Here is an 11,155-nt window from a genome sequence, read left to right as displayed (position 1 = left end):
TGGCTGATCTGTTTCTCCCTCCTAACACCGTTGTCCTCTCTTCTCCCCATGACCCCTGACACCCGTACAAACCAAGAATCTACCTATCTTAAACATGTCTATTGACTTGGCCTCCGCGGCTTTAAAGCACTGTTACGAGGTATTTCGCCAGGAATGGAGCGACATTTACTGTAAACCGCCGCTGAGCTGAGCCGAGCCACCCGCTGACGGCGGCGCCATGGCGGCGAGTGAGTGGGTGCGCTGCTCTTTAATCTTTGCTTTGGAACGTTGCGCTGCACCAGCGGCCGGAAGGGGAAGGGGAACGCAGGCGCATTAAAACCTCGCGCATTATTTGCCGCCTGGCGGAGGCTGCTGATCGCGTTTGTTGTGTCTTTCGGCGCGTCACTTCCGGTCCCATCGCTATGGTTTCAGTAACGGCTCGCGACGGCTGCTCGGCGCTTCGCGGGAGAGTGCGGGAAAGGGCGCGAGCCGGGATTCCGTTGGCGAACCGCCGCCGATCCGCGCGGCCGCTCCGCTCCGGCTCCAGTGGGCGCCGTCTCCTCCCCGGGTGAGACAGACAGACAGACAGACAGACGGTCGGTGGGCCAGTCAGTCCGCCAGCCGCCTTCCCGTTCCCTGAGCCTGGCTGTGCGTATTTCTGCTCCCAGCCCAACCATACGTTGGGCCCGGCCCTCAACCGCTAGGTGTGTGTCCAGCCAGTGGCGGACTTGTGCTTGACCCGCCGGCCGGGTCTGCCTGTCGTCCCATTGCCGGTCAACATCCATCAGCATCTCCGGGGTTGGCCGGCCGGCCGGCGGCAACTCCCACCCTTCTCTTGGATCAGCCGGGGTTGGGGGCACTGGGTGAGGTGAGGTGAGGTCGCCCGCTGTCTGAACCCGTTTCCTAGCGCAGGAAACCATAAATGTTTCTTTTGGCTTTTGATTGTTGAATTCCAACGCTCGGTCCAGTCTCGGGATTAAAACTATATCACTTGCAGCAAATTGATAAGGTTGTAAAATTCTCATGTGATTTAGAAAATCATGTTATTATTTTGTTCATCTGTCAAACTAAATTATTTCTGTTTAACTAGTTGTAATGCATCTTTGCTAACTGTTTTGGCATTTTGATCTACGCATGAGAAGATTTAGTTTAGTTTTATTTAATTTGGGTTCTTTTGTACAGCATTTTCTTAATCTTGGCTGTGAACAGTTATGAACGGCTTTCACCACTGTTGTAGTCAAGGCAGCGTGGCAAACAACAAAGCAACTGAAATGTCTGACCAAGAGCAATAGTGCTTGAGCCATAAATATTGACAGATCTTTAAATACCAGCAGTATTTTACAACAGTCTGGAAGAATCATTTGCCCTATTATCAAAACTGCACCTACATTAAGGCAGAAGTGTGTGGGAATGTATGTCTCCAGATATTTTAGTTAAATAATAAAAATAGACTATGATCTTCAAGTGATGTAAAAACTTCAACTTTTTTTGTCTAGCATCTAAAGATGGCAACTGGTGGTACCCCATTGTTTGAGGAAAGCATTGAAGAACCAGACTTGGCCAACTGTACAGTGAACAATGGAGGTCTGGATGATCAGTTAAATAATCGGGTAGGATGACATTCTAGTTATTGTTGAGAGCATTGGTAATGTCAAACTAGTGATTTGGCATTTGGGGACACTGCTAGTGAAACGCTACGCTTATCTATATGCTTGGCATACCCTTTGAGGATTATGTAGGAACGGGCTATTAATTTGATAGCATAGAGATAAGCTAAACAAATATTTTGAATTCAGGGTAAAAACACATTTGTTCTTTACTTGTTTTCACTTGTGGGTAATGCACTATTTTTAGTGACATTTACAGAGCTTTGGAGGTGAAGGATGCTTTGTGGTAATAATTAGGAATTCTGTTTATTGCAGTCAATTTTATCAGCTTGATACACTGCACTTTCAATGGGAGGAAGGATTTGTGTACGATTTTTATATTTAACGAAGAAACCGAAAATGATAATGAAACCAGAAAATAATGATGTTCACATTAGACACTATCTGTCGAAAAAGAGATTGATTTAATACTCTTTCATAGAATCATAGAACTGTACAGAATTGGGAATGGGAGACTACAGAGGCTGAAATCTGGAGCCAATGGTGAACTTCTGGAATAACTCAGGAGGTCAAACAGCACCGGTGGAAACACGGGGATGGACAATGTTTTCGATCATGTACCTGCATCAGGACTGAGGAGGGGTTAGAGGGAAGACAATCTGTATGATAGGTGGGCACAGGCAAAAGGTGGAGGGGTGGGGGGGGGGGGGGGGGGGGGGGGGGATGGAGATCATTATGCAAATGGAACTGGGTGGGAGAGGGTAGAGACTGCAGTTGTTATTTGATGGCTAGAAACAGGTAGATGAGGGGGAGGGAGATAAGAAAGGTGAACCAATGGTGAGGAAACCCCTGTGGAAAGGTTTGTAGGTGATGGGGAGATAGAACCAAGTGGGGATGGTAGCAAATCTTGGTAATGAGGGTGACAGGAATGATGTAAGTGAACAAAAGGACAGAGAGAAAACTGGTGGGAGTGGGAAGGGAACACCCTGAAATTAGAAAACTCATTCTTCATACTATTCGATTATTGGCTACCCAAGCAGAATATGGTGTTGATTAGGATCTGTGGAGGCTCAGGGATGGTCCATATTTCAAGTCTAAATCTGGCATCAGTCTAGATCCTACATCAGGACTGAGAATGCACACAGAAGATAGCCAATATTAAGATCAGCGAGAGGGCTGAGACAAAGGCTGGTAGGTGATCGTTGAAGTCAGGGATGGTGGGCAAATGGAGTTAGGTGGGGGGGTGAAGGTTAAATATTTGGAATGATGGTACAACACAAAACAGATGATCTTGGAACAAATAAAGAAGATAGGTCCACTGTAACCAACTTAATAAATATCTGATATTATAGTCATTGATGAATTGAGTGGGCTGTTAATGTGCATAGTGCCATGCTGATGTGCCTTTCATTGCCCTTAATTTGAGCTTTCATTAGAACAATTTAGGAGTCATTCATTAGAACAATCAAGGATAGAAAGGTCAGATTGGGAGCAAAATGGCGAATCAAAAATTACAAATAATTGGGAAGTTTGCCATTTTTGTTACATATTGAATGGAGGTGTTTACCATTCATTCAATGGTAATGAATGACTGCATCCTATTTGTATGCAATCAATAGTTCAAAGTTTGCAAAACTTGGATATTTTAAACATAAGCGAGTTTGGTATTCCGATTGTGCATACCCAGGTTATAGGTCACTACAGATAAACATTGGAGGGTGCGTATCTGCTGTGTGTTATTTTTGGTTATCAGACCTTTGTTTCAGTGAGTGCTTTATGTTTTGTGCTTCTCCTTGGGGTCTCCGGCGCCGCCACTGGGCCATCCCTGTCCATCGTCCGGGTATCCCGTTCCCGTCCGGAGGCGGCCGGAGGTGTCGGGCCGGGCACGGGGGGCCTCGGTGCCGACTCCCAGGAGGGATGTTATCCGGTGGGCCGGGAACCGCAGACCGCGGCATTTCTCCCAGTCCAGTGGCCGTCGGTTTGCCTCCTCAATGTAGAGTGTTGTGATTCAGACGGCGAGGTCAAGTCAAGTCAAGTCAAGTTTATTTGTCACATACACATACGAGATGTGCAGTGAAATGAAAGTGGCAATGCTCGCGGATTTTTTGTGCAAAAGACAAACAACAAAACAACCAAACAAATTATAAACACAATCATAACACACATATTCTTTTACATAATAAATAATAGAAGGAAAAACGTTCTGTAGAGTTAGTCCCTGGTGAGATAGGCGTTTACAGTCCGAATTGCCTCTGGGAAGAAACTCCTTCTCAACCTCTCCGTTCTCACCGTATGGCAACGGAGGCGTTTGCCTGACCGTAGCAGCTGGAACAGTCCGTTGCAGGGGTGGAAGGGGTCTCTCATGATTTTGTTTGCTCTGGAGTAGTAGGTGTGGTAGTCATTGATGAATTGAGTGGGCTGTTAATGTGCCTAGTGCCATGCTGATGTGCCTTTCATTGCCCTTAATTTGAGCTTTCATTAAAACAATTTAGGAGTCTGATAGAAAGGTCAGATTGGGAGCAAAATGGAGAATCAAAATTACAAAGAATTGGGAAGTTTGCCATTTTGTTACATATTGAATGGAGGTGTTTACCATTCATTCAATGGTAATGAATGACTGCATCCTATTTGTATGCAGTCAATAGTTCAAAATAGTTCAGATTAAATATATTTTTACACATAAATCAAGAATAAAGATAAAGAATTTACATACAGTTTATGCAGTCAGCGTTTCATTCGCTTTTTCTTTATAGCCAGTGACCTTTGATAAATCCCATGATTCCTTGCGTTTTTCAGAATACCAAACTCTCTTATTGAGCTAGATGGCATCAGAGCGGCATGGGCCGAATAATGAAATGTCCAGGCATAAAATTCTGCATTGAATTGTACTTGATCTTTGCAATCCTGGGTCTTTTAATGTTGTTTTCTTCCCATCTTTCACCATTCTACCGCATTATCTCCCCTCCATCCTTTAAAATATTAACAGTAAATTTCTGTGTTATTCACCATTCGTTATGACAGATTTAGGCAAAAATATATAAAATAAATTGCACGTTGAAAAACCTGAAATAATAACAAACAACTGCTGGAAATATTCAGCAAACGTAGGAGAAACAGAGCTAACATTTCAGGTCAAAGTTTTTCAAATTCTGAGGTGGGGTAAGGTGGATAGGACAGATGGAATATTATGAATATGATCAGTTCAAAGTTGCCATGGGGAAGTAATGTGGTTACTAGATATGATGAGTATTTAGAAATTACACAATGACAGTTGGTTTGAGAGAACTTAACCCAGAAATGAAATGTAGGGAATCCAAGCATATTTAGACTTTGGAGAAACTGCTTAGAAACTGAGTCCACACCGACCAGCGATCACCCCGTAAGCTAGCACTATCCTACACACATGGGGCAATTTACAGTTTACAGAAGCCAATTAACCTCCAAACCTGTACGTCCTTCAATTGTGGGAGGAAACCGGAGCCCCATACCCGTGCGGTCACAGTCCATAGTCAGGCTCGAACCTGGGTCCCTGGTGCTGTAAGGCAGCATGTCTACTGCTGAGCCACTGTGCCTCCCCTCATAGGTAGACACTCATTCATTAATACAAGAAATTCATGAAGATTGCTTTTATTGAGCCTGTATTTCTTCACAGGGTTGGTAATTTTATGAGATTTATCAGAATTAAATTCAATTTACGAATGACACAAGAATAACCTGCTAATAAATTAATCCCCGATCAGACCTGTCGGGACATTGTAAGGCCTTTCGCCTTGAGTATTCAACACCCAAATTATGATATGGTTGCTTTGGTCCTGTATTTTCGATAAATGTGTGTGTTACAGAAGTAATACAAAGCCTTTGCCAACCAGTGTGGAACAATTATACTCTTCTTTATAGGATTGGTGTGTTCAGTTTAAGAAGGCCAACAAGTCATCTGAGAAGAACAAGAAAAGGTTAAGTGGAGGAAGTGAGAGCGACTTACAAATGACATTTCTCCTGAATCCTCGCCGGGTGTTGGGCGCCGAAGGACAAAAACCCCCAAGAGTTACCCTCCCACAAAGCATACTTATCGTTTCTCTGTCTCAGACTCTGCAGAGCTTGAGAGGCTGAAGCAGCGTATAAACTTCAGTGATTTAGATGAGGTAAGGTAGATTTGAACGATCAGTTAAATTACCCTTTTTAAGAATAATAAACAAGCAGTATTTTTCATCAAACTGGATTGCAAGATTTTTAATGCACAGAAAAGTGCTGGGCTTGAGCAATCGCTTGAGACCGTAATGAAGTAATACATGTGTTTTATGTTTAGAAAATAATCACTGTCCTAGTGCTCAAACTGTTTTTAAATACTGGCCTTTACAGCAAAATTCCTGAACCGCAAGAATTGAGTTGAAGTGAACAAATTGAAATATTGTGCACACCTGACAAACTGCAGACCACCTGAGAAAAGTGCTTCAGAAACTTCAGTTGCCCTTTTTCAATCAATCTCAACAGCTGTGCTGGGAATAGTATAGTTTGTATCTTATGGCAGAAGGCAGAAGTTTGGGGGTGGGGGGGGGAGAGATTGCATTTTAGGGTTTAACTTGTGAAGCTGTAATGTGTGCAGAATAACTTAAAATGGCACTGCAGGGACTGGCTTTTGAAAATTAGTTTTGTACAGCAAGAGATTCACATTAAGACAAGATAAGCACGTAGTTATGATAAAACAAATGCTCAAGAGCTGCTGCCAGGAAACTAGCTAGGGCAATGCCATCTAGGTCCATTAAAAAAAAATGTTTACATCTATGGATGAGGTATTTTGCATGTAAATTTTCAGTCTCTTGCCATCTCTCTGACTGAAAAGTAGGAAGGCATCGTCCATCTTTTTAAGAAATAAGTAATGCCAGTCACAGAAGCATACAGCATGGAAACAGGGCCTTCGGCCCAACGAGTCCACAATTACCATAGATCACCCATTCCGATTTATCCTATGTGATCCCACTTTCTTATTCATTCCCTACACACCAGGGGTGATTTTTAGCAGCTAATAAACCTACAACCCCTCATCTTTGGGATCTAGGTGGAAACCGTAGCACCTGGATGAAACCCACATGGTCACAGGAAAAACTTTCAAACTCCACACAGACAGCATCTGAGGTCAGGATTGAATCCGGCTCTCTGGTGTTGTGAGGCCTCTACCAGCCTCGCTACTGTGCTGTCTCATTACTTTCATAAGAACCAGAACAGGCTATTCAGAAGAGATCATGTATCCAGATTACATTTGCAGCTTTGCCCCATATTCCTTAATGTCTTTGGTATCAAAAATGTACTGAAGATAGTTAATTTGCCATTTGGTTAAGGGCATTCCAGACTTGCCTTCTCTGTAAAAAGCTCTTTATAACTATACTTCTGAAAGACTTGACTTGCAACTTTTAAACATGCAAGAGGATAACCTGTTGACTAATAATAATTGATATCTACCCTTTGGGTTCCCCTAATATCTAGTTTAAGTGGTCGTTCAAGCAATTAGATTTCATACATTTGACCCTTGGAATCCAGTTTTAATTTGGATAAATTTGTTGCGCAGCCCCCAAGTTGGTGTATAATCTCCCAATGCTACTCACGCGGTGTAACTGGGGGCTGAATAGTAGTAGAATAATGTTTACCTCTTGTTATCAAGTTTTGAAGTTCAGCAATCCATTTGATTATTTTTGTGTTTGTCCATAAAAATGTACACGGGTCTTCCATCTCCATCCCACACTCCAAAGTTTCTTTGCAATTCTACTTCCAATATTTGACCAACCTGGACATAATTTAATTTCCATTATAATTGTTAATTTGTTTAATGAATAGCTGAAATCAAATAGTTCCTTGCAAGCACCACATGTGTTTACTACAAATCTTACCACTTGCACTGGTAGCTCATTAGTTATATTTTGTCTCTTGCTGATTTTTGACAAAACCAAAACATTAAATAATTTATCTGAACTTCAGCTTTAGCCAATAGCCTCTTAAACCCAGACCGTCCGTCCTTTCAGCTTTGTGTTTTTGGTAGTCTGTGTTATAGAGATCATCCTTATCATTATGGTACATTTTAAAAATTAGTTCATGATAGAACTTAATTGAACCTATACATAGTTGAACCTTGGTTCTGATGTTCAAGACATTTTAGATTATGGAAAAATCAAGCTGTAACGTAGTGTACAAATACAGAATGCAGTAGTGTACAAATGCAATAGTGTACAAATGCAAAAACATACTGTCAACATAAAGTTCCAGAGGAGCCTCCTTTTTTTTGGCCTCCAGATCATTTTCATAATCTGCGCAGTGAATAAAATAGTGTTTGTATATTTCTAAACTTTGATCTTGAGTATTTTGCTGTAGTCTGACCCAACAGTCCACATGCAGAGATTTAGGAAGTGACAAGATAAATTACATTTTTTCCCCCTACATACAATGTCAGATTTGAGCAGGAAAGTTAGCCATGTAAATGTTTGTCTCTTTTATTTGGAGAGTACCTGATTTTTAATGTATTTAAAACTAAAATATTTCTTAATTATTGAGGTACTAGGATTTTGCAAACTTAGGTTTATTCTCTCACAAATTATCCAGGAAATTGATTGATCAAAGTAATGGAATGTCACTTTGAGTATGCATGAGTATTCCTTACACTAAACATTGTGATGTTTGATTAGAGGAGCATTGGGAGTGATTCTCATGGCAGAGCCATGGCTGCAAACAACAAACGTCCACCTGTTGAAAACAGAAAGCCATTCAACTTTCTTCAGCAGCAGATCAATAGCAACAAAAGCAAGGATCCTGATTTAAATCCACAGAGACAAGAAACCAAGTTTGCTGCTTCAGGAGGAGATTTGTTTGCATCTATAATAAACAGAGATTCGTTGCAAAGTGATCAGGTCTTACTTGGAGATATCAGAGGAGAATCTGAAATAGAGAGTAGTCAGGTGAGATTTAAATTTATTCCTTTATCATAACTTTTAATGGCTTAAATATGAGTAATGTTGTATGAAGGCTAATTCTGTAGGCGTTTGAAAACATTGTTAGCTTGCTTATCTGTGAAAATCTGTTGTGATTAACTGGTATAAATTACTATTATCCACTTTAGAATATAAAGCTGCTATGAAGCCATTGGTGTATACATTTGATATATTTCTGTAACTGATTTGTTGTAATAGGTTTGTGCAAATGTGTGAGGCATTGGCCCACAAATAATATTTCTAGGAAAACAGAAATCCTTTTAGGTTTGAAGTAGTTTCTAAGCAGTTGCACACCTTTCTGGCATTATCTTATCTGTTAATGTTCAATAATTCAAAGTCTAATTACATTGATTCAATCATTCTCATTTGTGTATTACATATTTTGTTGTTTTAATAGTTCCCATGCCTGAAAAAACATTGATAAAATGTTGAGTATCATAAAAAACATTGCCAGTAGACAATGCAGTATTTATACATTTCCTAACTTTTTATCAGCATTTTGCAAGAACTACAGTCTCCTTGTGATTCTGGGATACATTTGTTTTGCCCATTTGTCAGTTAAAGTACCAAATCCAGCAGCCAATTTGCACTCGGCTAGCTCTCACAAACAAAACCAGATAATTATCTAAGTGATGTTAGCAGATGGATTAGTTGAGAGATATAGATCAGAGTAAATTATTTTCAAATGCACAAATATGATGAGGTATAGCCACAAAGAAAAGCGTGGTTGTAGGTTTATTATTGTCACTCTACTGGGGTACGGTGAAAAGCTTTGTTTTGCAGCTATCCAAACAGATCCAAACAGGTTGTGTGGGTCGGATCAATAGCTGTTTCCGAACCAAGTGCTGTGAGGTTTCAGGCTTTTGAGTTTTAGGTTTATTATTGTCACTCTACTGAGGTACAGTGAAAAGATTTGTTTTGCAGCTATCCAAACAGATCGAATATACCATACATAAATGCAATCAAGTCAAACCCAAGTACAATAGATAGGGCAAAGGAGAAGGTAGTGAATCTGCCAGCACCCTAGCTTTTGGAAGGATAAGGGGAAAAAAGCTATTCCTGAGTCTGGGGGTACGTTCAATCTTCTGTACCTTTTGTACACAAGCAGGATGAAGGAATGACCGGCTTTGATTATGTCGGCTGCTTTCCCGAGGCACTTATGTAAGAATGCTGTTCATCGATTACAGCTCAGCATTCAACACCATTATTCCATCAAAACTGATCACCAAACTCGGTAACCTGGGCATCGACCCCTCCCTCTGCAACTGGATACTGGACTTTCTAACCAACAGACCCCAGTCTGTGAGGTTAGACAAGCACACCTCTTCAACCCTCACCCTGAACACCGGCGTTCCTCAGGGCTGTGTGCTGAGCCCCCTCCTCTTCTCCCTCTTCACCTATGACTGCACGCCTGTACATGGTACTAACACCATCATCAAGTATGCAGATGATACAACGGTGATTGGCCTCATCAGCAACAACGATGAGCTGCCCTACAGGGAGGAGGTCCAGCACTTAGCAGCATGGTGCGCTGACAACAACCTGGCCCTTAACTCCAAGAAGACCAAGGAGCTCATTGTAGACTTCAGGAAGTCCAGAGGCGGCACGCACACCCCCATCCACATTAACGGGACGGAGGTGGAACGTGTTTCTAGCTTCAGGTTCCTGGGAGTCAACATCTCCGATGACCTCTCTTGGACCCACAATACCTCTACTCTGATCAAGAAGGCTCATCAGCGTCTCTTCTTCCTGAGAAGACTGAAGAAGGTCCATCTGTCTCCTCAGATCCTGGTGAACTTCTACCGCTGCACCATCGAGAGCATCCTTACCAACTGCATCACAGTATGGTATGGCAACTGCTCTGTCTCCGACCGGAAGGCATTGCAGAGGGTGGTGAAAATTGCCCAACGCATCACCGGTTTCACGCTCCCCTCCATTGAGTCTGTCCAAAGCAAGCGCTGTCTGCGGAGGGCGCTCAGCATCGCCAAGGACTGCTCTCACCCCAACCATGGACTGTTTACCCTCCTACCATCCGGGAGGCGCTACAGGTCTCTCCGTTGCCGAACCAGCAGGTCGAGGAACAGCTTCTTTCCGGCCGCTGTCACTCTACTAAACAACGTACCTCGGTGACTGCCAATCACCCCCGGACACTTATTATTTATTTTTTTTAATTCAAAATCGTTTGCTATGTCGCTCTTCAAAGGAGATGCTAAATGCATTTCGTTGTCTCTGTACTGTACACTGACAATGACAATTAAAATTGAATCTGAATCTGAATCTGAATAATGTAGGTGGAGTGGGAAGCCTGGTCGGTGAGATGTTCTGCGCTACATCTACAACTCTACACTTTTATGCGGTCTTAGGCATTTTTTTGCAGTCTTCTCAAATGAAGCTGTGATGAACCCAACAATATGCACATTTGTAGAAGTTTGTAAGTTATTGGAGGCACTTCAGATTATCTCGGTCTCCTCAGGAATTAGAGACATTGTGCCTTTTTGGTTGTTGCATCAATGTGGTTGGTCTACAATAGATCATTGGCAATATTAATGCCTTATATTTATAAGAAAGTAAAAGTGCTGGTAGGCCTTCTTTGTA

General features: G+C 42.0%; 1 protein-coding gene across 1 annotated transcript in view; it reads left to right on the top strand.

The window, feature by feature from the left end:
* The first annotated feature begins 357 nt into the window (after positions 1-357).
* Positions 358-11,155, top strand: part of pcm1 (pericentriolar material 1) — a 97,258-nt gene continuing 86,460 nt past the window's right edge. Inside the window, 5 exon segments of the mRNA XM_055635315.1 lie at positions 358-547; positions 1,476-1,589; positions 5,484-5,556; positions 5,559-5,728; positions 8,258-8,527. Coding sequence (XP_055491290.1) covers positions 1,485-1,589; positions 5,484-5,556; positions 5,559-5,728; positions 8,258-8,527 — 618 coding nt within the window. The 5' untranslated portion in view covers positions 358-547; positions 1,476-1,484.

This window comes from Leucoraja erinacea, chromosome 1, assembly GCF_028641065.1.
Source record: "Leucoraja erinacea ecotype New England chromosome 1, Leri_hhj_1, whole genome shotgun sequence".
In the NCBI taxonomy this organism is placed as follows: Eukaryota; Metazoa; Chordata; class Chondrichthyes; order Rajiformes; family Rajidae; genus Leucoraja; species Leucoraja erinaceus.
The sequence above is the reverse complement of the archived record's forward strand: the minus strand, read 5'-3'. Positions and strand labels throughout refer to the sequence as shown.